General features: G+C 35.4%; 1 protein-coding gene across 9 annotated transcripts; it reads left to right on the top strand.

Annotated features, from left to right (window-relative positions):
- The first annotated feature begins 2,717 nt into the window (after window positions 1–2,717).
- LOC137238128 (T-complex protein 1 subunit eta-like) lies at window positions 2,718–25,654 on the top strand. Of its 9 annotated transcripts, none has more exons than XM_067762769.1 (11): window positions 2,718–2,735; window positions 19,560–19,625; window positions 19,687–20,162; window positions 20,227–20,453; window positions 20,514–20,743; window positions 20,801–21,140; window positions 21,194–21,482; window positions 21,538–21,721; window positions 21,765–21,898; window positions 24,145–24,469; window positions 24,529–25,654. In XM_067762769.1, exons 8-10 carry the CDS (start codon window positions 21,556–21,558, stop codon window positions 24,166–24,168), a joined length of 324 nt encoding a protein of 107 aa, XP_067618870.1. In that variant the 5' UTR covers window positions 2,718–2,735; window positions 19,560–19,625; window positions 19,687–20,162; window positions 20,227–20,453; window positions 20,514–20,743; window positions 20,801–21,140; window positions 21,194–21,482; window positions 21,538–21,555; the 3' UTR covers window positions 24,169–24,469; window positions 24,529–25,654. The 9 variants fall into 9 exon arrangements, with proteins under 9 accessions (XP_067618870.1, XP_067618875.1, XP_067618873.1 ...); XM_067762768.1 differs by lacking the exon at window positions 2,718–2,735 and adding an exon at window positions 18,876–18,897; XM_067762774.1 differs by lacking the exon at window positions 2,718–2,735 and having other exon boundaries at window positions 18,568–19,625; window positions 21,581–21,721; window positions 21,781–21,898.
- The last annotated feature ends 922 nt before the right edge of the window (window positions 25,655–26,576 follow it).

Here is a 26,576-nt window from a genome sequence, read left to right as displayed (position 1 = left end):
TAAGTAGAGAAAACTTTTTTGAAAATTGAATGCACTGTGCCCAACTATGTATGTGATTTCGTAAAAAATGCATGCAAATAAATGAGTACAACATCCTATATATTCTGGGGACAAAAAAAAGTTCTGAAAATGCTGCAACATTTTAAGATAAGGACCCACTCAAATTCCAAACAATAACTAGAGCAATGAATTGTATAACAAGTATCCATGCAATCCCATCCCATCGTCTCAACCTCGATTCTCCTAGATTTACTCAGATTGTGCCTTAGATCTTTTGATAAAGGAGGGACAGCAGTACAAATATATTTTTAAAACTTTTTACACAAAATTAAAAATATATTATTTACAACGGTATCATTTCATTACGCCCTTTACATAAGTTAGCTTTCATGTTTGTTCGCTAATTTCAGTACAAATTTGGGACCTCATGCAATCGGTTCCAGTAACTTCCCCTGAAGCTAAAGTCTTTAGACTTGAAACGTATTTCAGAACATGATAACAATGCAACTCGAAGGAAAAAAATTTGGTAGATGACATTTAAAAAATCCAAAATAAGGAAGTTTCAGGGAAGAGTATTAAGTAACTTCTTTGTGAGCTAGACACTTAAAACTTCGAACATAGCTTAGAACGCTATTGAAAAGCAATATTTCGGATAAAAAATTCTTCTAGTTAGGGCAGGGATCGAAATACGTTAAAATATTTGAAAATTCATACAGGCTATGTGGAACCTTGCACTCGACCTCTAAACAACTTCGTATTGAAGTAGAAACTTGAAACTTTATACAGAGCCAATATAACGAAAGAAAAAATATCCGCTAGGTGGCTCGCGGGTCGGAATAAATAAAAAACAAGTGCCGAAAGTTCATACCTTTCATGAATGTAGCTGAACAATAATCCTATTCGTTATATAAGATATGTAATATATAGAGAACAGATAAACATAAGTGACTTTTCGATATATATAAATTAAAAAATAGATCGCTAATCCTCACACTAAGTTTCACGATTTTTGTTGTCTGCATGGGTTAGCTATCACTATGAATCACTTATCTGATCTATATATAACGTACATATACGTAAGTATTTTATGAAATTTTAACCTTCTAACTGTTAAAATGGGGAAAAAATTACGAATAGCTCTGAACAGTCGACTTATAGGAATATATCCTATTTACGACCTTCCTCTACGATTTTTTCATACAACAATTTATAGTATAATCGCAATCATTTCGTGAAATTTGAAGCTTCTAGCTTTTAAAATATGACAATCGATTGTAGGAGATATATGCTTTATATACGACCGATCTCTTAGATTTTTTTCAGACAACAATATGTGATATATACGATAGCCTATGGTGAAATATGAAGCATCAATCTGATAAATTAAGGAAAAATCATGATGATGGTACAACACCGAAACCGGTTTGTCTGGAAACAAAATTTGACAAGGGATGACGGAAAATTGTTCCAATATACATCATGTGAATCAATGGAAAAATCCTCTTTTCCGAAAAGTCGGTTGTATGGGGGATATTTGCTATAGCGGTCCAATGCGGTCGGTTCCGACAAATGCCTAATCGAACACCAAATTTTATCAAGATACCTCAAAAATTTAGGGACTAGTTTGCATACAAATAGACAGATGGGATAGACGGACATAGCTAAATGAACTCAGCTCTTCATCCTGATAATATCGGCATACTTAATGGTGAGTCTATCTCTTCTCCTTTAATAACTTAAAATTTTGAGATTCGTGGTGAATTTAATAACTTTTTGTACATTTTATTCATTGTTTTGGATACGTTATGACTAAGAGACTTATTTTTTGTGGAATATGTTTGTAATTTTTTTCGTTTTCTTCATATTTATGAAATTTTCACGATTTTTAGGTTAAGCCACCATTAATCGATCGCAATGTATCGTATAGGGTTACGTTACGGATACGACGACAGCGATACGACAAACGGTGCCAATGACTCCGCTTTTACCACTACAGAGGCAACTTTACCTTAAACAATAATTTATCTGTAACAAGCGATACCGACAAGATATTATTTTACTATTATTTATTTACTATTATATTATTTTACTACACTGACACTCCGAAAAGGAATCAGCCTCTTTTAGATATTAAATCGATAACTTTTAGATAACAAGTCGAAAACAAACCAATCACACGCTGAAGACGTACTGGTAACACTTCGATAGCTAATCGATAACTTTTAAAGCTTAGCGATAACTGACTTATTTTGTTTTGTTGATTTTCCGACAGGGTGGAAAAATTATGTATATAGGAACGATTTTCCGTCATCTATTGTCAAATTTGGTTTCGAGACAAACCGGTTTCGGCATTGTGCCATCATCAGTGTCAATTGTCGATATGCTTAATCCACTGGGGTGTAGCATGAGCAGGCTGGTTGCTAGTAACCGATGTTTGGTCTAACATTCATCTAACATTTAAAGAAACACAAAGTAAATTGATGGCTTCCGCGACGTAGGTATAACAAATAACTAAGCGCAGATGCTAAACTTTATAGTATAAATACTGGTAACAAATAATAAAAAAAAAACATTGATAATACCTGTCACCATTTTTACACTTCATCTCGTTTATTTACAAAGTTCATGGGTGCAGATCGACTCCATTTAACGGGATATTCGGAATTGTTTCATCATTAGTGAACAAAGAAACATAGCTCTTTACTAGACCTTGATATAAACTGGCCCTTGCGATGGTGAGATATATGTATATGATAATTTACGTTAAAAATCTTAAATTTTTCAACTCAAAAACTCTACATTCTGGGCATAGCCTAAAAAATTTTAAGATACACAAATACATACATACAATTAAACTTCCTTATCCCTAATGCCATAGTCGTAACCATACGCATATCCATAACCATCGCCATTGTGATCGATTAATGGTGTCATAACCTTAAACAGCTGACATTTTCATAAAAATTAAGAAAACGGAAAAAATTACAAACGTATTCCACAAACAAAAAGTCTCTTAGTCAAAACGTATCCAAAACAATAAATAAAATATACAAAAAGTTAATAAAATTACCAACTCAAATAATTTTAGGTTATGGATATGGCGAAAAACCTAGAACCAATTGATTGGCAAATGGCGTTAGCGTTATGGTATGGCACCATTAATCGATTACATTGATTTCCATAAGGTTGGTTCGATCAGCTGTTTTATCTGGTTATGGATAAGTCACCATTAATTGGCCCATAAGGAAGGCTAAGTTCGGGTGTAACCATGGTTCAACTATATGGTTGGCTCATCTGTAAAGCAACAAAGTATGTCTGTTCAAATTGTCAAAATCTGTGTATTGGTATTAGGCGAATGGAATGAAATTTAAACATAAAACATAGCAGTTTTTGTGTGTGGTAAGAAAATGTTGTCAATGTGTTGATTTCATTTTGAGTTTGCCATCTCATTTTGACAACCCCATCGACCATGCAATGATAAAAATAAAATGAGCTGATGAGATGAGCCAACCATATAATTGAACCATGGGTGTAACGGAACATTACATACTCAGCTGCCAAATAACGGCTTGCAAAACTTTTAAATTACCACGGTGCCACGCCCATTATCCAAAATTATACTAGTTTTCTATTCTGCGTCATAAGGTCAACCCACCTACCAGGTTTCATCGCTTTATCCGTCTTTGGTAATGAATTATTGCAATTTTTCGGTTTTTCGAAATTTTCGATATCGAAAAGGTGGGCGTGATTATAGTCCGATTTCGTTCATTTTAAAAAGCTATCTGAGATAAGTGCCCAGGAACTTACATACCAAATTTCATTAATATGCCTCAAAATTTACTCAAGTTGTCGTGTTTACGGACAGACGGACGGACGGGCATGGCTAAATGAAATCCTTTTTTCGCCCAGATCATTTTGATATATATAGAAGCCTACATCTATCTCGATTAGTTTATGCCGTTACGGGGTATCGTTATGAGAACAAAATTAATATACTCTGTGAGCTCTGCTCAGCTGAGTATAAAAATATTTGAAAATAATAAATCACAGCTAAACACACAACACCATCAGCCACAGCATGCAAACATTAAATTTATTTTTATATTTTAGTATTATTTAGTTTGACACATACACTTTTGCTCGCGAACGAAGTAAGTAAAATACCAAACCGAACGTATCATAAAAATTGTATTTAATTTCGAAAGAATAATAATAGAACCTTACGCCGTGAACATGTGCAAACAAATAGCTAATGCCAATTCGTAATTCTTATGTCTCATACCAGACACCTAATTAGTACTCATAGAAACTATTGCCAACCGAGAAAGCTTTGATAAAAAGCTTTCCTAACAAGTATTCGTTAAAAAGAAATTCATAATTATAATTTTGAAATTTCGTAATCGTTAAGTAATCCCTTCATATCTGTGCTAGCACGCGGAACGGAAGACACATGCGTATATATAAACCTTTACCCAGTAAACATTGTACATAGTTCGGCATAAATAGCATTGCATGCTGCTCACAAGCTAAAACTTTAGGCCAATGCTTGAGACCTCAAAACTACACCGAAAGCTAAGGGGAGTGTTGGGAATGCGGCTACTACCGCGGAAAGGATTTTTTTGGGCACACCTTTGGGTCACTGGATTTTAGTCACTTGTAACGATAGGCATGACCACGTTATTCTTCTAAATTCTTTAACCCGCCTGCTAAAAAATAATCGCTTTTGACTGACCTTGCCGAGACTGTAATAGGTTGAGTTGAATTGGCTGCCCGAGGGCACACTTAGGCCAGTGATATTAGGCCTGGTAAGATACCACGAAAAGTCATCTTTACCTTTCCTCTTCGAACCATTTTGAAGACCTGATAAAGGCTACCAAGTCCTTGACGTCGTGTTCCTAATTTTCTGCATTCCCGCCTACAAGGCAGTGCCCAGATAGTGTTCCTACAAGGGTTGAAATTGTATCCCTACTAGGTTGTAAACGTGACGGGATCTTTTAGGATCCCATTTTCTTCGATGTCCGACACTCCGGTGTTTCTAGCCATATTTCGTCTGCTTGACGGTGGATGTGCTGTTTTATCATTAGCTTGCATGTGGTAAGCGTTCATGCTTAGGAAGAAACTTCCTGATCGTTCCCTCGATGTCCCTGCGTCTCGGTATCCATGTGAGGTATACACGGTTCTATTGGACCATCTCTTGAAGAGATCTGCCGCAGTTTAGTGTTGGCTCAGATTTGAAGGAGTAAGAACCAAAAAAGCTTGCCTGTCGCTGAAATAAAGATTTCATTGGCGATATTGTGTGTCTCTATCCTAACTGCGGCATTCATGATGGTTGATACTTCTGCCTGGAAGACGCTATAGTGGTCGGGTAGTCTGAATAAACTCCACCTCCAAATCTGCCGTTTAGCTTACAAAAGAGTAAGAAAAGGAGAATTAACAAAAAAGAATGCATATACTATTAATTAATGTACAAACGGCATACTTCAAGCAAATCAGCAATGGTTTTTATACCCCGCATGTACTTTACACAGGCTTTTATAACTTTAGTTTTATATTGGTGGTTTTTTATTGCATAAAAATTATGTTGATAAAGATCTTTATTAAGTATTGTCTGTCCGCCCGTTGGATTACAGTATAACTTGAGCAAAAATAGAGATATCTTTACGAAATTTGGTACACTGGCTCATATGGAAATAAAATAACTTAAAAAATTTTGTTAAGTTAAACGGTTTTATTGAAAACAATGCTTACATCAAGTAATAACGAGCCGGACCCGTGCGCATCTTGTGCAACCAATATAAAAGTCTCTTATCAAATATCAACAGAAATCAGCTGTTCCATCAATCAATTAAAACTTACAGCCTGCGCTGTCATCTGGTGTATTGTAGCAATTGCCAGTAATGCAGTGCAAATATTCACAACAGTGCTATAGTACAAACAGATTTCTTTGTGTTCTCACAATTGTTTATTTTTAACAAATTATTTTAATAAAATATAGCTAAATAAAAGCACTACGACCAAAATTGCCCAAAGCTCGCTAATAGCCTGAATCTCCATCTTTACAACCAAAACTTTATTTATAGATTTGGATTCCAAATAAGAGCGAAAAGGAGAAATAATATATATGATAATACTAAAAGATAGAAAATAATGAGGTGGATCCTAGGTAGTAGCCATCACACTCCTCATCAATCTAGGGCGTTGATCAGACAAATAAATAAAAGCGTTGGGCGTGTGAAATTTCTAAAAACGTGATTAAGATTCAGTTGGTCTTACTTATACATATATGATTTGCAAAGATATAAGCAGGTGACTACACTGGACCACGAATTTCAACTTTTTCTCTTTACCAGTAACGCCGTTATGAAATTCATATGTAAAATCACCCCCTGATTTCGAAAATTTAGTTCATTTTTGATTCTATGGTACCGTTTTTGAGATATTTGCAATTTACCGTTATTCGAAAAAACCAAAAAGATGGCTCCCTTTAATTACGTATATCTCACGAATGGGTTAAGCAATTGCAAAAGTTTACAGAATCTATAAATGCATCATACATTGTTTTTTGCTCAAACAGATAGTTTTCGAGATATTAGCTTCTCATTTCAGTTTTTTCTTTTTTTTAATGAAAAATATGAAAAAAATTACTATTTGCGAGGGCAGCATTCCAAAACCACAACTTTTTTTCCACATATTTTTTCCTTACGTAAAGCTCTGTTTAATTAGAAAAAAGATAAGCTATCATCGAAGAAAATCGATGCAAAGCTACGTAAGTTATAAGCGATAAAATAAAAATACCCAGGTTGCGCAACTTCAATGTATGTATACATACATATATTAAAGGTATAAAGTGCAAATGGGATATTATCCGGATAAACGAATAACACCATAACAATGATAAAACTAAATCAAATAGTACTTTTAATACTCGAATTATTTTATAGTAGGTAGAGTGGTTGCATCGAAAGGAAGAGTGGTTGGGTTCGAAACCTGCTGTAGGCATGTAGTTATAAACATGTATTTCCGTCACTCATGGGTAAGTATGCAGGTAGATTTTCAAAATTATAAGACACAGAAAATTTTTAAAGCATACATCTAAAACAGGTAGTATTTTATTTTCCCTGCTTCGTATAAAAAGGAACCTTTCTCTCTATGTAAGATTTGATTTTTTTCAATTTTATTCTTGTTCCGAGTATAAATATGAATTAATGCGCCTTGAAACTTCATAACATCTGCAAGGCTCGCCGGAGATAGTTCAGTTCATAAGTAAATTTCAAAACCGTGATTTATAAAAAAACAAAAATGAGTAAAAGGACGCGTGAATTTGAGTGTAATAATGATCCAGATATGCTCTGTTTCATGTGTTGCCAATATACTATCATAAGGCGACGACAAATGTTCTCAGATCATATCAAAACTTTAACCAAGTATTTTGGCATTGAGCCTAAAAATGCTGAAAAACCATGGACACCGAACACTTTGTGTGCATCGTGTCGAGTAGAATTGATTCAGTCGGAATCAGGACAACAAATAAAATTTGATACACAAATGATATGGAGAAAACCTACTTGCCATTCAATAGAGTGTTATATTTGTCAAACAAAAGTACTCGGCGTTGGAAGATCAAGAGGAGTAACATATGCCAGCGTACCTACAGTGGCATTACCAGTACCAGAAACGATATAATAGAGAGACATTGCATAGACGAAAAATAGTGTGAGGCAAGCTTCACGAAATTCTAGTAGGTCACATTCACCACTTACCACAGCAGAATTTGTTAACTACTACTGTCTGTATTTGTTATTTAATAATTATTTGTACACTTTTTATTCAGCTAATGTGTTCAGAATTTTAACTTTTACTCACTAAAACTCCAATCAGTGTATTTCTGTGCTTAAATTATGTTAAAAATTGTGTTAAAGTTTTTGGTGTGGTGAAAGTGACCTACTAGAATTTTGTTACGCTCCGCTGCTTTCCACCGAAGTTCGCGCATGCAATATCTTTATATTCCAAAATCTTTGCCAGTACTACATTCAACGGCAGTTGCGGATCCAGTTCCATTGTCAACAGTAATATCTGAGTACGGGGAATCAAGTTGTACTGAATTTCGCATTGGAAACGAGAGAAACGTTCTCGTATACAACAATTTAAATTTGTGTCATCCGATGCTAAGGTGATATATTTTAGAACTCGTCACGAACCATTTTCCAAACATTATACCAAGAAAGACAGTATATGCTACTGCAACAACATTCCTGGTTTATTCAAACATATGATTCAAAAGAGTGGCGATTGTTCATAGACATCAATAAACTGAGTTTGAAGGCTGTATTATTACATATTGGTAATAAAAAGCCTTCTATCCCGATCGCACATGCAGTAAATACAAAGGAAACCTACGAGGAAATGCAAAAACTACTCAAATTTATCAAATATGAAGAGCATGATTGGAAAATATGTTCTGATCTCAAAGTCGTTGTCAAGCACTGCTGCTTCCTCAGCAAGTGGGATAGCCGAGCTCGTAAGGACCACTACGTCAGAAAGGATTGACCGGGAAGAGTCGAGTTTACCGTTGGTGTGGATAACATCAAATACTCCCCTCTTATCAAGAAAGAGAAAATCATAATTCCTCATTCATTCATCATCAAGCTCGGTCTCATTAAAAACTTTGTTAAGGCTTTGGACAAAGAAGGCGAAGCATTCGACTATTTGAAAACAATTTTTCCAGATATTTCTCAAGCCAAGATAAAAAAAAAAAATAAATGTAAGGCGCGATAACCTCCGATCTAAGGCCGAGCTTCTCTTCCAATTTGCGTCGTGCTCCTCTTGATTTTCCCTACAAATTGGCCGGACGGGACCTACATGTTTTATGCCGACTCCGAACGGCATCTGCAAGGCAGATGAGTTTTCACTGAGAGCTTTTCATGGCAGAAATACACCCGGAGCGCTTGCCAAACACTGCCGAGGGGCGACCCCGCTTAGAAAAATTTTCTTCTAATTTAAAAACCTTATTTCTAAAATTTTGATGTTGCTTTGCCCTGGGTGCGAACCCAGGGCATACGGTGTGGTAGGCGGAGCACGCTACCATCACACCACGGTGGCCGCCGTTAGGACTGTGATATAAACTGTAAGCTTTAATAATTTAGGTGTAAAGTTTTAATGTTAAAAATATATAATTATGTACAATATAGAATTTTTTTGTCGCAGACGAAAAAGTCTAATTATCGTTTAAGCTTACAATGAACTTATAAAGTGTTATATTTCTTTAGAGTCAATTTATTGTTTACTTTTTAGTTAATTTTATTAACCAAAATAATAAAAGCTTATTTTTAAAAAGGTTTTTTTTTCTTTAATTTTATTTTTTACTTTTTAGTTCGTTTTATTAACAAGTAATAGAAGCTTGTTCTTAGAAAAGCCTTTTTCTTAAATTTAATTTAAATATGATTTTTTTTTTTTATTTTTAGTAGGGTAAATTATTATGGCTTTGGCCGTGTAAATTATTATGGTGTATTTGTATATTTTAGATTTAATGCACAATTAATATGTGTGTGTGTTTGAGCGGCCAAATAATAACAGTAGTATTGCTAAAGTGCTGCTTAGTTGATGGAATCTCGCTAATTTCCTAGCGATGATCAGCAGATTGTCAATATTTCGTTCAACGGACGCGCGAAATTGCCACATCTGCTCAAATTTTCCAAGATTTCCATTCTTGATTTAACTTAAGCAAGCTGTTATGCCAATATTTTTCAGCCAGCTTTTTTCAAATAGGTAATTTTTCCAAAAGCAAAATAAATTACAGAAAAGATTACAGAGTCAAACAGCCTTAAAAATTCAGCTATGTTGGTTATACACAGAAATACAGCAGAGGGTTGTGTCTCCGCTTTTCGCAAGCGTTGAGATTCACTACGCGTGACACGCGTGATTCACGACGTCCAAATATCACAATCCACGGATAGGTACCGGCGGGTTTGTATGGGACTTAGGCTGTTATGGCAAAGTAAATACAAATCTTTACCGGTAACTGTGTTATCGATTAATTTATCGAATTCTAACAAAGTAATATTGCATTGTCATCGGAGTTATATATGTGTGCAAAATTTCAGCTCAATCGGACACCGGGAAGTGTATCAAATTTAACTTGCAAGATTCTATTACAGACAACAAAAGTGAAACTAAATAAAAGCTTATAAAAAGGTTGTGGTTTTGGAATGCTGCCCTCGCAGAAAGTAATTTTTTTCATATTTTTTCATAATAAAAAAAAAAAAATCTGAAATGATAAGCTAATATCTCGAAAACTATCTGGTTGAGCAAAAAACAATGTATTTGTAGCAACTTTTATCGTCTTTCCGATTCTGTAAACTCTTTTGCAATTACTTGACCCGTTCGTGAGATATACGTAATTAAAGGGAGCCATCTTTTTGGTTTTTTCTAATAACGGTAAATTACAAATATCTCAAAAACGGTACCATAGAATCAAAAATGAACTCGACTTTCGAAATTAGGGGGTGGTTTTACATACGAATTTCATAACGGCGTCTCTGGTAAATTTTGGCCGTCGACCAGTGCTATCAATAGAAATTTGACGCGACCCACGCTTTTATTTATTTGTGTGATCAACGTCTTAGATTGATGAGGAGTGTGGTGACTAGTAAGTAGGGCCTACCTATTATTTTCTATCTTTTAGTGTTATTATTACTTAATGTATGTAGTGTTTTCAATAAAACCATTTAACCTAAGAATTTTTTTTAATTATTTTATTTACTTAAATTTCGCTTACAAAATTTGAGCTTATGTGCTCCAAAGTATTTTGGTGCCACTTCTACCGGACTGTATGTAATCACCCTTATCGCGAAGTTCACGCGGAAAAGTGTTCGCCTTCACTTCTTTTGTTCGGGTGAACTTTTTCCGCCTATCGATAATTCCGGGCGAACAAAAGTTCACTTCGAAACAGCTAGTGCTCTATTGTGAATTAGCAGTGAACAAATAATTAACATGCAGTTGTGTAAATTTTATAACCAAGCATATATTTCCTTCAAATACAACAAAAATAGAGATAAAAAATTTATAAAATAATGTTTGGTATTGCACGAGTAGAATATAAATGTGAAAGCGATTCGTAGGCAATTAAGGGACAGTTCTAACCATTTGAAGCTAAGTGATTCACTGTAAGCTAAAAATTACTATTTTCAGCACTTTTGAATAACAAGTTAATTTGTTTTCAATTAGCTTTCGCCAATATTACAGGCCAAACAAGCCGGCATTCTAATATTTGCTAGATATTCTTACCAACTTCTTGCCACCATTGAAGCAAAAATTTGGAGTTCCACCAATTGTAAAGTTGAGTACATGTCTTCGTTTTTTCGCATAGGGAAAGGCGTTGGAAAGGACTATGAAGTGGGTCTTAGCCAATCTTGTTTCAGTGAGGTGCTGAACATTTTGGAACCGTTGTTTTGTCCACAACGGATAACTTGGCCAACTGATACGTTGTCATAAAAAATAAGATTTACATACTTAGCAATACAGGAATTTCACTTTTTTCCACTCAGCTTCCGATTCTCCATTATTTATAGATTTATTTCTAATAATAAAAGTACATATAATTATAAGAGTATCAAATTAAAAAAAAAATTACTTACATTTTGTTTTCCTCTCGTTCGCCTGTAAAATATAAGTGAACAAATTAGGGTTTCCCCGATGTTCATTTCGCCCGAACACGAAGTTGCCAATAAGGCGAAATCTTTTTCAAACAAGAAAAATTGTTTTGCCACCCTCTGCGATAGGGTGAACAAAAACTGTGAATAATTTCGGGTGAAAATAAAACTCGCGATAAGGGTGAATAGTTGTTCAATGAGCCAAATCGGACAGACAAGTACGAATTTTTTGAATATCTCAATTCTTGCGGCACGGCACCTAGCGCAATTTTTTTTACTAAATCGGTTTGTTTTTCTGAACTATAATATATGTTTTCCAAATATAAACCAGATCGGACCCCAAATACGATTTTTTTAATATATTGGTCATTGCGTCACCTGGCGACGATTTCTTCATATATCGCTTTCTATTCATGTATGTAATATGTGTTCCAAGTAATATGTGTTCCAAATATGACCCATATCGGACCCCTAACACGATTTTTTTGACTATCTCGATCCTTGCTCCACCTGGCGGCGAATTTTGTTTCATAGGTCTCTTTCTATTCATGTATGTATTATGCGTTCCAAATATGAGCCCAATCGGACCACAAATACGATTTTTTGAAATATTTCAATCCATGCGCCACCTATCGGAGTTTTTTTTTCTTCTTATTATTGCATTGTCATCATATTCCAAGTTTCAAGCTTGTAGCTTATCGGGAAGTTACTTAAATTTTGTTCGCTCGCTACACAAAGTCAAACTAAATAAAACCTTTTAAAAACTGCTATCGTTCCTTACTAAAAGCTTATATATAATCATAAAACTTCTATACATCAAGTTGACTTTATGACGCAAAATTGGAAATTATTAAAATTTATTTAAATTTTTTCTTACTGGGTTCGATTGGCTTCGTCACCAACAAGTGTAACATATACTTTATTTCAAATAGGCATTAGGCGTGAACTTTGTTTACTTCTATGACTAACTCAGGCGCATATTAGACACGTGTTGTTTTACATGTGAAAATAAATATATATATATATATGTATATATATATATGTACAAGTGTGTGTTAACATTAAATATCTCCATAACAAATCAGAATTTTCAGTCATATTAGTACATACATACGGTTACTCACAAAAATAAGTACACACTTGCTTTATGCTGAAAAAAGCTCAAATGCAGTGGCTCACAGCTTAATTGATAATTTTCATCTAAAATATCGCAAATTCCCTAACAGAAACCACATTCAAAAAAATGTCAAAGGTTATTCAAAAGTAAGGAGAATTTATCAAAACTTCAAAAATGACAATCAAAATTTTCAAATTTTTTTTCAGAATTTCTAGAAAATTTTTGAGTATGCAGTTTTGTAGCCCAATAAATTGTAGTATAATAACTTTTTAAACTTTTTTTTAAATATACATATGTAATAAGACGGCCCATACATGACACAAAAGCCATGCGCTAATATAAAACGACGGAATTTGTGCAAATGAAAATTTTGACATACATGGCTCAAAATCACTGCGCAATATTCATTTTTAATGTAGCGGAACAAATGAAACATGTGTTTTAATTGTATACAAAAGGCAGTAATTGTATAAAAAAACACTATTTTTTTCCACAGTGCTGGTAATTCGCAGTATAAGTCGAAAAACTCGCACCAAAAGCGTTTATTTTCCATTATATTTATAATATATATATTTTAGTTGCAAGACCAGCTCAACTCATTGCAGCACTGCGCAATATTCATTTTTCAACTAGCGAAACAATTGAAACATGTGTTCTAATTGTATAAAAAATTATTATGTATTATTGAATTTGTGTGAATTCCTGTTACAAGCTAGAGATGGTCCTTACGCCTTCGATATTAACATTTTTAAGCAACAATTACTGATGAAACCACAGGAAAACTGTGTAACATTCACCACACACGAAGAAAAAAGCATGTGCAATATTTGCAGACATGCGTAAATATCAAAATCGTTTTGATTTTAGCGCAGTTCTCTGCGCAAATAGCGCAACCAGTGCACACACCGGGCAAATACTTGTGCAAATTGGTAATTGGCACAAGGATACTTGAGCCGTGTAATTGGCGTATAATAACGTAAAAAATCAAGAAAAATTAAAAAATTCGTAAAAATCCGTTGTGTGATAAGAAACTACTATGTAGATTAGTATTATATACTTAATTACAGTGAATACAAAAAAAAGTTTCCCCCCCTGGAACCGCGCATGATTATATACATACATATGTTTAATTTGTTCCCAGAAAAATTGAAAAGGGACTTTGTTAAAACAAACTATTTGCATTCACGTCATATTCAACCAAGGATTTTCCCCTGTACAGTACTAGTGAAGACTTTCGAAGAATGTTTTTCTCATTCCTACAAGAACCCCAAAATTGTCGTATTATACCTTATTTTGAAAAAACTTCGGCTAAACAGTGGTATTCTAAATTGTAACTCACTGTTACTGTTTGGCCCTAAAAATCAGAACACTAAGATAAGAGGAAGCACTGCTACAACAACAACAGGAATGTTACACTTAAGGATTGTAATTTAGAATATATGAAACTATCTCGCATTCGATCAGCTTCTTATCCTTCTAGGCCGAATGCCACTGGGATAGTCTATCCCCTGATATATTTCGATAAATAATAACTTGGTAACATTAGTAATACATCATGAATTCAACTGCTTGGGGGATCTTCTGATTAAGTTTGTTGTTATACTTATATTAGAAGAGCATATTTTTTATTCCCGACTGTCAACGAGAGATCAATAAAGCAGATGAACATGTCAATGAATTTTAAGGGACGGAAACAAATTTAAGACTATCGCGATCACTTCCAAGTGTGACTGTAAAACTTTTCATCGAACCCGAAACCCATTTCAGTTCCGCCAAAGGCAGAAAAGTACAACTAAATAACTGACGTACATATTATGTATGTACTTTATATGGATAACACATGTTTCTTTTATGTGCGGTTTTTCAATGAAAGTTGCAACTGCAGTAGAAATTGAGATCAGTTAGGCCCGGTTTTTCACTACAAGTTCAACTTAGTTTGTCAGTTAAACTACGCTTAAACTTATTCTGCAGTTTTTCAGTCTACTTTAACTGAAGTTTAAGCTAAGCTTAAGGGGCCGATCTGCCAGGATTAAACTCTAGCTAACCTATCAGTTATTTGCGTTTGTACGAAATGGCGTCGAATATACCCAACAAGCATTTGGGCTTGAGTACCATTAGAGCTCATGTTGATAACTAGGCATACTTCTAAAATCAACTCGAGAATCATAGCGTACTCAGCAAAAGAGGGAATATTTTATAAAACAAAATATGCTATTACTTAAGTTGTAAAATGTAATTAACAACTTGGTTCTCTAACTGGACTCAAATGTAAGATTCCATCATGTTGATTTTGGATATTCGGTGTCGTAGGCGGAGCACGCTACCATCACATCACGGCGGCCCCTATATAATTTATTCTTGATTAATTACACTTAATTACTGCTATCAACCATGTGTTTATTTCTCACAATACACAGCTGTTGGTTTTGGTGGTACCACCTTGGAAATTTTTTTCAACTTCACCTCAACTCGATATATAATGTAAGACATCAACTGGGGAAATGGGTTGAATATTCATTTGAGAACTGTACATTTCTCAAAATCTCTCGAAATTAGGATAATAATTGGAAAATATTAATGACGTTGGAGATCAACTGCAAAACTTTTAATTTTACAAAATTTCTCAAAAGTTGGATAGTGACAGGAGAATGAAGTTGGATATCAACTCGAGAACTATCTGGTTTAAGAATAATTAAATAATGAGGTTGGATATCACTTCTGGAACTATATATATATTTCGCCGGAGAATTTTCCATGTTTGTTGGGTAAACAAAATCCAGCTGTTGACGTATCTACAAATTATCTAGATAATAAAAAAACCGATGTTGAAGCACAAAACAGCATACCCCAAACGCGGCCTTAAACAGTGACTGAAAAACTGCTCAGTAGTTTAACTTGACTTGAAATTTGACTAGTTTAAGCATACTTAGTTTAAGCTTAGCTTAACCAACCACTGATAAACCGGGCCTTAAAGTGGCCAAATTGATTTTTTTATTTTTATTCGATCCTAAAAGTAATATTAACTCGCACTGGTCCTTTGTATGCAATTTGCACTGATATGCTGAAAACAGCCATTTCTGTAATGGCTTTCGTAGCAAGGTATTTATTTTTCTACTACTATTTCTTCAAAGCGGGTTAAATTTTTACCCTCTTCTGACCGTCGAAAATACATCACTACCGTTTCAGATAGCGTACATCTTCTGTCTTTTTTTATTTACTTCACCTGGTGAATCCACCATGAGTTCGAACTATAACACAAACCACATACCAGAGCTGTAAAAAGATTGAATCTATTGAGTGTGCATTCTCTCAGCATTCTTTTAAAAAAATCAGGCATGCTTAACCAACGAACCAATATCATTTCGTTACGATAATTAACGTTAATAAACGAAACAAGGTCATTTCGTTTCGTTTATTAACGTTGATTATCGTAACGAAATGATATAGGTTCGTTGGTTAAGCATGCCTGTAAAAAATTGTGATTTATTGGTTGCATATTATAAATCTCCATTCCTGAATGGCTCAAAATACCTTAACTCAAATCTAAAGTGTGTGTGTTATTGAATGGTAAAATATAATTCAATATAGAGTGGGAATGTAGGAACCATTCCCAATCTTTAATGAATGTAAACTTGAAATGAATCAATACTGTTTTCCCATTCAGTACTAAATACTTTTTCCCTAGGGTTCTTTTTTTGTATACTTTCATTGCCATCAGATATGTTAAATTAATTTAGGAGTTGGGTGCAAAAAAAGTCGTAAAATTTATCAATAGAAATAATAGCCCCTTCTAATTATCCAAGTAGTTTAATATTTAAGAATTCATGAGCTTAACACCGGCTTATAATAATTGAATATTCAATCTTAATTTTTGAAAAGCAGGCATGCTTAACCAACGAACCGATATCATTTCGTTACGATAATCAACGTTAATAAACGAAACGAAATGACTTTGTTTCATTTATTAACGTTAATTATCGTAACCAAATGATATCGGTTCGTTGGTTAAGCATGCCTGTTGAAAAGAAAGAAAAATTTACTGGCATACTGCGATTTTAACATTTCGAAACCCGCCACATAATCATCATCAGTCAATTTCGAATGTTATCAAAGGCTTCACTGATATTCGAACCGCGAATCACACGGTGAAACTGCAGTTGCCTTAAATCATCGAAATATGCCAGTAAATAAGTGTTTCTTTCTTTTCAGTGTCTCTAGTTTCTCTTTAAACTTCGCAAAGACAATCTATTGCTTTCTTGCTATATGTCAAAATGGTTCTATATGTCCTATTTATTTTGCTGTTGTAGTAAAATGGATATTGTAAATGAACACATTGTACATTGACCAAATAGAGGAAATTTTGGATATTTTTTGCTGATAATATAACAAAAACAGATACTTGAGTTTAAGTCGTTTAAATTTAAATACATCAAAGTACATAGGTCTATCAGCGATTTCGTTGGAGCTTCCTAATTCCGAGAATTTCGATAAATATATGTCTAATTCTATGGCATCGTCCTACAGGGATTTATGCTTTTTCTATTCACCTGAGTCACCTTCCCAGTTTTCCTTCATATGTGCCACGAAAAAAAGATGTTTCATTGGGAGAAACTCTTCAGAGGTTATTAATTTCCCTCCCCACAAAGAGATTGACTGGCTCCATCGGATTACAGTTTTTTACAGCTGATGTTTTGACAGTGTTTGACAGAATATAAATATAGGACCCAAGTGATTGAGAAGGATCATTATTCTCTCTGCCTATTTGCATGGCATTTGTAAGTTGAATTCTATCTTACTTGAGCAGATTTGTATTCAAACTGAATTTTCTTTGCTATCAACAAAGCTACAACTACCTATAGAGCCTACTTTAAATGACTGTAATTACAAAGTATTGTGTATATTGCTGTTGCAATTTGGAAACTCACAAACCATTATCTATACAGTATTTGACCACAAAACCGCTAGGAAGAATATATGAAGGAACTTAAGAGCTTTTATAATATATATCTTTCAATTGTTTAATCAACAATTGAGAGCGTTCAAATGTAGATTAGTACTTTTTCCTGCAAGCCTTTTATATGCCACATTGGCAACACTTAAGGCGGTGGCACATTGACATTTTTTATATAGATGCGTTTAACACAAGCTTATGCATTCCAATAACATCGCCACAATCAACCAAGATGTTGCGTTTGTAAATATGAAGGAACTTCAGACTTCGCAATTGAAGTTTATTACGCCTTGCCCATTCACATACAAAATTTCGCGAAGCACTGTTGTAAACATTCTCTCTATACAACAAAAATACTTGCTAACAGGTTTTGTGTCGTATTCGATTGTAATATTGCAGTTTTTAATTGTTAAAAATGTTAGAAAATATACCAACCAGTGGTAAAATAATTTCACTTGCAAAGTGTGCAAACACCCTTAGCCGAAGCAAATGTCAAATTCTTCTTCTTATGATTTGCTTGAAACAAAATTGGGGAGTTGGCTACTTTTCAATATCAGATGGCGCTAGTGTCGCTCATTCTAGCATTATCCATAAAAATACATGCAATCGTTTCATAATGCATAAGCATGTGTTAAACTCATCTATATGAAAAACTGCTTATGTGTCGGAGCTGTTATTTAGAACCATGACAATTTTCGGAACAGGGATGTTGAAATATTTGTCATTTGCTTTTTTTATTATTAAATTTTTAGAACAATTTTAATAAAAATGCTTTTTCAATTAACTTCTTTGTGCTTTATTACCATATAAATAACGAAAAAACTGGTCATCACTGTCAATAACTAAATTTTTGTGTTGATATTTTGAAGTGGCTTTAATTAAATGCAACCATGTGATATTTGAGCGGGTTTTGTGCTTGTACGACATTTTTCATAATTGATTGGTACCCTGCAAAAATCGTGTGACCAAAAACGCACACAGACACACGAAATTTTGACAGGGGTGACGATTTGGAATGAAAAATTCTCCAAATGAAATAGCATGTTGACAAATTTAGCTTTCCCACAATGTATCGTGCTCTCTCGCACCTATTATTTTTATAGGGATAGCAAAATACGTCATTTTTGCGTGCAAAAAAATCCGCCATTTCTAATTCAGCAGAGACAGCAAAACATTTGGTGGTCGAAAATTTTTTCAATTTTGAGAGTTTTAAATGGAATATCTCCGGAAATATTTAAAATTAACAGGGAGTTCTCCAGATCACATATATATATTTTAAAGCGCGCAAACTTATAATTTAAAAGTAATTTGGTGTTAAAGTTTCCAAATTTCTATAAAAATTTTATATGTGTATACGTATATATATGTGGCAGCACAGCTTTGTAATGTCATCAATAAAATATATGCATATATATATATATATATATGTGCATGTTGCTACAAAAGCGCGATTGATTTAATAACAACATTTATAATAAGTGAAAACAATGCAAAAATGAAATGTGAAATATACAAAAATGCAATTTAAGTTTATCGTTGCCAATTTATATAGATATGTATGTGGATTAAGGTTTTGAAAGATGTGTAAATTGTAATTTAAAGTGCTATAGAAATTTGCTAAATTTGCAAACTTTAACAACAAATAACTTTTAAGTTATAAGTTTGCACACTTTAAAATATATATATTTGTGATCGGGAGAACTCCCTCTTTCATTTGATACCAAGTTTTACCCCTAACTCGGGGGGTGCTATTCTAAAATTTTCCCAAAGTCTTTAATATACAATGATTTTTGCTGTTTATTTCGACAACAATTTTTTATTTGATTTTTGTGCTCATCAAAAGACATCACAATTATGTAGCACCATGCCACGAATTATGATAAAAGATGGTGTGTGGAGAAACACTGAGGTAAGCATTTGACGCGACTGGTTACTCTTGGCCGTTTATTAACTAAATTGATAACTTTCAGGATGAAATCCTCAAAGCAATCCTGTAATGAAATATGGTAAAAACCAGTGGTCACGTATTGCATAACTGCTGCACCGCAAATCTGCCAAGCAATGTAAGGCACGCTGGTACGAATGGCTTGATCCTAGCATAAAGAAGACAGAATGGTCATGGGAGAAGGATGAAAAGCTTTTGCATTTTGCCAAATTAATGCCAACACAATGGCGTACAATTGCGCCGATTATTTCAGAGGGTTAACTGGCACCAATTGTTCACAATTGTTAGGTACAGGATTCGCCACGGGTAAGTGAGGTTGGCAATCACAACCCCCTGAATCATTTTGGTCGGCAGGTATGCCGCGGATATATTCTTGGCACTTGTTATTGATGGCTTTTATGATGCCACCAACGCAACCTGGACAGACGCCAATGCTCAGTCAACCACCCAAGCCGGGTCAACCTCCAATACCCGGACACGTCCGGACGTCCTGATTATAATGTATGTTAATACAACTAATAATTTACAAATTTGCTGGTGATTATTTTTGTGTTATTTTCTTTAGCAACCACCTGCACCTGTTGCTGGTAAATATCAACAGCCGCAACAGTATGATCAAGCCCAACGCCGTTTAGATCCCGATCAGATGCCTAATCCGATAAGCGTTATCATTGAAAATAAAAATAGCGCTGGTGGTGCTTTTATTACTAATGAACAGGGCTTATTACCACCATTGGTGACCACAAAATATGTGGTAGAAGATCAGGGTAACTCCTCGCCACGTTACGTTAGGTATCGATAATCGAAATTAATGTTTTGTTTGGCAATTACATTGATCTTTCTTCTCTGCAGGTCGTCTTTGTATTGCATACCTGCAACAGCTGATTTATCAAAAACAACAGCTTTGTCCATTACACTTACCGTCTCACCAATGGCACGCACGGTTGAGGGTGAATATGAGCCACCCATTGTAAATTTTGGTGAATTGGGTGCAATTAGATGCAATCGTTGCAAGGCTCAATAGCAACTTGTAGATGCTGGTCGTCGTTTCCAATGTCTATTGTGTAAAGTAACAAGAGATGGTAAAAAAAATATTTCACTTTTACTTGTCTTCATTGATCCATATTTTTTCTCAACAGAGCCAACTGCATATTTCCAACATTTGGGCCATACCGGACAGCGTGTCGATAAATATGAATGTCTTGAACTTGTATTGGGTACATGAGTATTTGTGTGAAAAATGCTTGGGTACCGATAGCTCTCATGGTAAACCTCAACTCATATCCAACATCAATGCCTCGCATTCAATTGTGGCACTGTACGCACTACATTGGGTTCACGTAGTATTGACAAGCATATTGTTGATTCCAGTAGTAAGGCCACAATTTCAAATGATGGGGAAACCATTATGAAACCATTGGATATTGTGAATCCAGCCGTAAAACCCTAGTAGACATCGCCAAATCCCAAAATGCTGAGGTAAGTTTTTTGTTATAATAGAATGTGTAGAATAAAAATGTTTCTCTTATCAGGTCGGCGATGGCACCACTTCAGTAGTATTTTAAGCATGTGAAATCTTAAAACAAGTTAAGCCAGATGTTGAGGAAGGCGTGCATGCACGTATCATCATTAAAGCTATACGTAAAGCATTACAATTATGCATGCTAAAATATGACATGGCTGTACATGTCGAAGCGCCAATCAAAGGAGCAACAAAGTGTTATTGGAAAAATGATCTGCCACAGCAATGTCCTCTAATGTCCAAGAGTATCAGAAAATTGTTGATGCTGAATGGCGTATTCTGTAGAATAAACTAGCTAAGTAAGGCGCCAATGTGTTGTTTTATAAATTGCCAATTGGTGATGTTGATACACAGTATTTTGCAGATCGTGATATGTTCTGTGCTGTTCATGTACCAGAAGAAGATTGGAAACGTAGAATGAAAGCTTGTGGTGGTGCTGTTATGACTACAGCTAATGATATTAATTCAAGTGTTTTGGGTCAATGTGATTACTTTGAAGAACGTCAGGTTGGTGGTGAACGTTTCAACATTTTCCAAGGTTTGACATTAATTTCATTTTTATAGTTTATAATTATTTAAAGTTTGCGTTAATGCTAGAACAAGTACATTGATTTTACGTGGCAGTGTTGAACAATTTTTGGAAGAAACTGAGCTTCGTTACATGATGCTAAATTGCTTGTGCGGGGTACAATTAAACATGATTCTGTTGTTGCTGGTAAGTCAAAATACAAATTGAAAAAAATGTCTAATCTTAGGGCCTCATTCTCTATTACGAAACGAACTTTCGATGCGGATCAGAGACGATTCGCTAGTGTATTTGCACTATGTTAAACAATGGCAACTTATCACTTGACAATTACTTTTGCCTTCCTGTTAGTTAGAAAGGTAAAGACCGAACGAAAATGATAGAGAATACCATTGCTAGACGATATCGTTTGGAGGCGAATCGTTCGTCTGAGCTATCGTTCTCATTCTGTATTGAGAACCTTTAAATTGTTAAGTAATATAATGAAAAGATTGTGTCCAAATACCCCCAGCGGGTTAGGGGTCAGAATTTATCTGCGGTAGGTATGCCTGTCGTAAGAGGCGACTAAAATACCAGATTCAAGGGGCTGTGTAGCGCAACCCTTCAGGGGTTCAGATTCTAGCAGCCTCTCAAAGGTTTTGAGCAGAAATGATGGTAAGCTATTGGGTCTATAATCTTTGGGATACACGTGACCGATCTTCCCCGCCTTTGGTAGGAAAGGTACACGAGCAGTTCTCCAAGAGTGCGGTACATGATTCAGTTTATGCACCCATCGAATATTATTTTAAGCCATCCCACGACCGCCCTACTTGAAACTTGTAGCATGGCCGGACATGTACCATCTGAGCCCGGCGATTTCACCACCACTACGAGGTCCTCAGTAGTGTAATTAGGCAGCATATATGAATGCAGCTGTTTCCTTACCATTACTACAGCTCGCACCCGTCCTTCCGTTTGCGCATAGTAAACGCCAAATGCGCGCGCGCTAATTCCAGAAACCTTTCCTCCCGATGGAAGCCACGGCTCCTGGATCAGCGCGTTAGGAGGAGGAGTTCGCTCGACGCCACTTTACTGTGTTGGAGGTTTATCTGTAGGACTCGCAGCACCAATGGGCTGCTTGTCCTCCAGCACCTTCATCGGGACGTCGTCGTCCTCCCCTAGCCCTTTTGGTTTAGAGTGTTCGAAGCCCCCTTCAGACTCTTGTACCTGTTGTGCCGGGTGTTCCTCTGTACGACTCGCATATAAATTTTGGTACCTTGGGGATTTGCGCTTTATCCACCATCTCAAAACGCGCGTTCGTGCCCTGCCTTTGGGGGTTTGGAACCACTTCCTCCAGCCACCGCAAGCTCGCGATGTTGTCGCACGCTATCATCTTCATACCATTATACCATCCCCCGAATCAAAGGTTGGAAGGAGCTTACTTGGTTATTCCCGCATCATCTTAAGCTCCTTTTCTACAGATCTCCACCTTTCACTAGTCATCTGTTCGAAAGGACTGCTACGATCAACCAGCGCCACAGTCAGTGACTGCTTTGCCACATCACTCATTTTCTCGGGAAAAGCCGGCGTCTTAGTGTTATTTCCCTTTGGCACCTCCGAGAAAGCCGGAGTCTTAGCTCCCTCTAGCACCTCCGAGAAAGTCGGAGTCTTAGCGTTATCTCCCTTTGGCTTATCTCCTACTTCCATAGTTGGAACTTCCCTCTGACTCGCAGCCTTCGAGGTAGTTGCTACCTCGCTATTGGGGCCCATCTGTCTTACAGCTTTGGGCCTACTTGTCTTGTCTATGGGACTGCCTTGCGTCGCGGCTCTGGGACTGGGCCCTTTCTGCCATTCGACGCTTCTTCCTCCTCATACCGGTTGCAGAACCGAGGGTTTCTCGCAGCAAACCTTTTGAACTGCCTTCGACCTACTTCTACCGCCTCATGAGCCCATGCCAAGCCCTCGATCTCCTCTTCTGTTGGGTCCACCACTGCTCCCAAGCACGGTCGACATTTGGCATGTTTTAAATAAGGTCACCGATGATTTGGTTGATGAAAATATCAGGTTTCGCGAGGCGACAAAACTGGAGAGATTGGGGAGATAGCTGTTTATTTTATTACAAAGTTCATCGATGTAGGAAACAATAGCATAGGCGTAGAAGCAATAGTAACTCCTGGTGGTAAAGGTAGCTATTGATATGTAGAAGTTAAGCAGAAGTTTGAATATGAGTTTTTTTAAGTTATAGCAAAAAAAGCGTTGAGGATTTTTAATATCTTACCAGGTACCTTCGTACATGTTTCTAAAAATGAAGAATAAAACCTATTCAAACTCAATTTTCACCAGGACAAAGCCGCTGAGACTTCGCTATACTTTAACATACAATACGTTACCCCATTTTAGCACAACTATCATTTTTTGATTTTATTGAATTTTATAAAATGTTTCTTCCTCTACAGTTCTATTTCGGTATTGGATGGTAAATATGGCTTTCGCATTTTCTCCATCAATAACTGTGAAAAGGTGGAAGAAATCTATGCGTGTAAATCTCACATATTATCTTGGTCGAGCGTTTCTTCAATAGCTCTCTAGTGGTGATGGTGACAGCAGAGAAACCCAACTGTTTACAAATGTTACACTTCAAAAAGAATCAAAATATCTTCCATTGCGTCTACGGCTCAAATACCCACAGTATATGAATGAATCGGTTGCACGAACTGTGTCTGAATACTGAAACAGTACACATATTCAAAATCGATGAGGAGGCTGTGATGATGGTATAGGGTGAGTTGTTGAATAACATACGAAAACCACTTTAACCCATCTATATATTTGCATTACAGCTAAAGCTTTACAAACAGCAAAATTGCTGGCGCCAAGCAATTGGAAAAGGCAGTGAAGCATTCATAACAGTGTACGGATGGTGTAAAGTTAGAAACTGCTGTTGTAACAGCTGCCACCGACACAACGGTCATCTCTACTTCGCCGAGTAGCGGCTCGTCCGACTATCTATCGAAGACAGTATAATCATATCTTTTGCCAACATAGGTTAGCGATGTGCTTGCACAGGAAAAGATTTCAATTGGAAAACAAAAACCAATTAAGAGAGTTTATTTATTGTTAAAGTATTTTCTTTTCTTTATATCAACAGTATTAATTTAAGTTGCAATATCACGTACATATATAATAAGGGATGTGATACGATTGCTGTCGGAATTAGATTTGAAACCAATCAATACTCCTGCTAAGGGTTGTAGAATAGTTGCTTGAATAATTAGATTTAGAACAATAATAAGTCTGAATTTATTACAAGTCGTACATGTTTAAGTTCATCAATTACGACAGCAATCGGATTCCACGACACCTTTGAATATTCTTGATTTGAAAAAAGAGTAAACGTAATCTGAATTTCTACTAAGCTTTAAGTTGTAGATTATTCAAATAATTGAAGTTTTTTCTGAAGCTTAAAATTATTTTCTGCTCGCTTAGAAAAGATTTCAATTGGAAAACAAAAACCAATTAAGAGAGTTTATGTTATTATTAAAGTACTTACTTTTCTTTATATCAATTGTATTAATTTAAGTTGCAATATCACGTACATATATAATAAGGGATGTGATACGATTGCTGTCGGAATTAGATTTGAAACCAATCAATACTCCTGCTTTGGGTTGCAGAATTATTGCTTGAATGATTAGATTTAGAACAATAATAAGTCTGACTCAATTAATAGTCGTACATTTTTAAGTTCTTCAATTACGACATCAATCGGATCCACGACACCTTTGAATATTCTTGATCTGAATTTCTACTAAGCTTTAAGTTGTAGATTATTCAAATAATTGGAGTTTTTTCTGAAGCTTAAAATTATTTTTTGCTCGCTTAGAAGAGATTTCAATTGGAAAACAAAAACCAATTAAGCGAGTTTATTTATTATTAAAGTTCTTCCGTTTTATATGAACTGGATTAATATAAGTTCCAAGTTCATGTACATATATAATAATATTGAAAATAATAAATATTGAAAATTCAATTTTTTTGGTTCATATTTCATTCATATGGCTGCTCCAGGTAAAGTAAATCTGCAGGTAAAATTCACGTTATATGGCGGTTATATAAATGGTAAAACCGCAGTAAAATTGATTGTCAAATGACTCGAAAATGTAGAGTGGAATGACGGAAAAATGACCGCCATTTGACGAGCATTGTGACGTGTGTGAGCAGCACAGTGCTATGCTCACATCCTATAAGTGGGAGCGGAATGCACGATCACATTAATAGGAACGAAACGGAAAATTTGGTCACAAAAGTTCATCACGCCCATGCAAACGTGACTATGAATATAACCGCTGCAGAGAGTCACAATGACCGTAAAATGACTAGTAAAATGACGTGGAGCGTTTTTGCAGGGTACTAGAAAAGTGTGTGCACACTCAGCAAAGGCTGCATTCATTTGAATGCTTATTCTGTGTTGAAAAATGTTTGTGTTTCATTCAATTACTTCATTCTTTCTTCGAAGAGTTCAAGAGTGCATTCTTTTTTTCCCACTACTGATTGAAGAATGGGTTGACTTTTAAGCCACATTCCTTAACAAGGAATGAAAGAATGAAGAAACAGCATTCTTAAATCAATGATTTAAAATTTCAAATGATTGCACACTTTTACAGCTCTGCCACATACATATGTATAATACAAATTTTTAAATTAAATTAATCAATTTTTTATCAATTTTCGAAACTTTTTATTAACAGTTTTTAGAAAATCTCTGAATGTGCGGTCTTGAAGCTCATTCAATTGTAGTGTAATAGTGTGCTAGTTTCAAGTAGATGAGAATTACCGTTAATTTTTTTTTAATTTTTTTCCCCCAGGGTGTTGCCCATATCATAAAATC

This window comes from Eurosta solidaginis, chromosome 1 (assembly GCF_040869045.1).
Source record: "Eurosta solidaginis isolate ZX-2024a chromosome 1, ASM4086904v1, whole genome shotgun sequence".
Lineage (NCBI taxonomy): Eukaryota > Metazoa > Arthropoda > Insecta > Diptera > Tephritidae > Eurosta > Eurosta solidaginis.
The sequence above is the reverse complement of the archived record's forward strand: the minus strand, read 5'-3'. Positions and strand labels throughout refer to the sequence as shown.

Excerpts from the sequence above, each read along its gene's own strand:
- LOC137238128 (XM_067762769.1), top strand. The coding sequence starts at position 21,556 with ATGTTCTGTGCTGTTCATGTACCAGAAGAAGATTGGAAACGTAGAATG. Across the intron at positions 21,722-21,764 it reads ACGTTTCAACATTTTCCAAG|TTTGCGTTAATGCTAGAACA; the intron begins GTTTGACATTAA and ends AATTATTTAAAG. Across the intron at positions 21,899-24,144 it reads ACATGATTCTGTTGTTGCTG|TTCTATTTCGGTATTGGATG; the intron begins GTAAGTCAAAAT and ends CTTCCTCTACAG.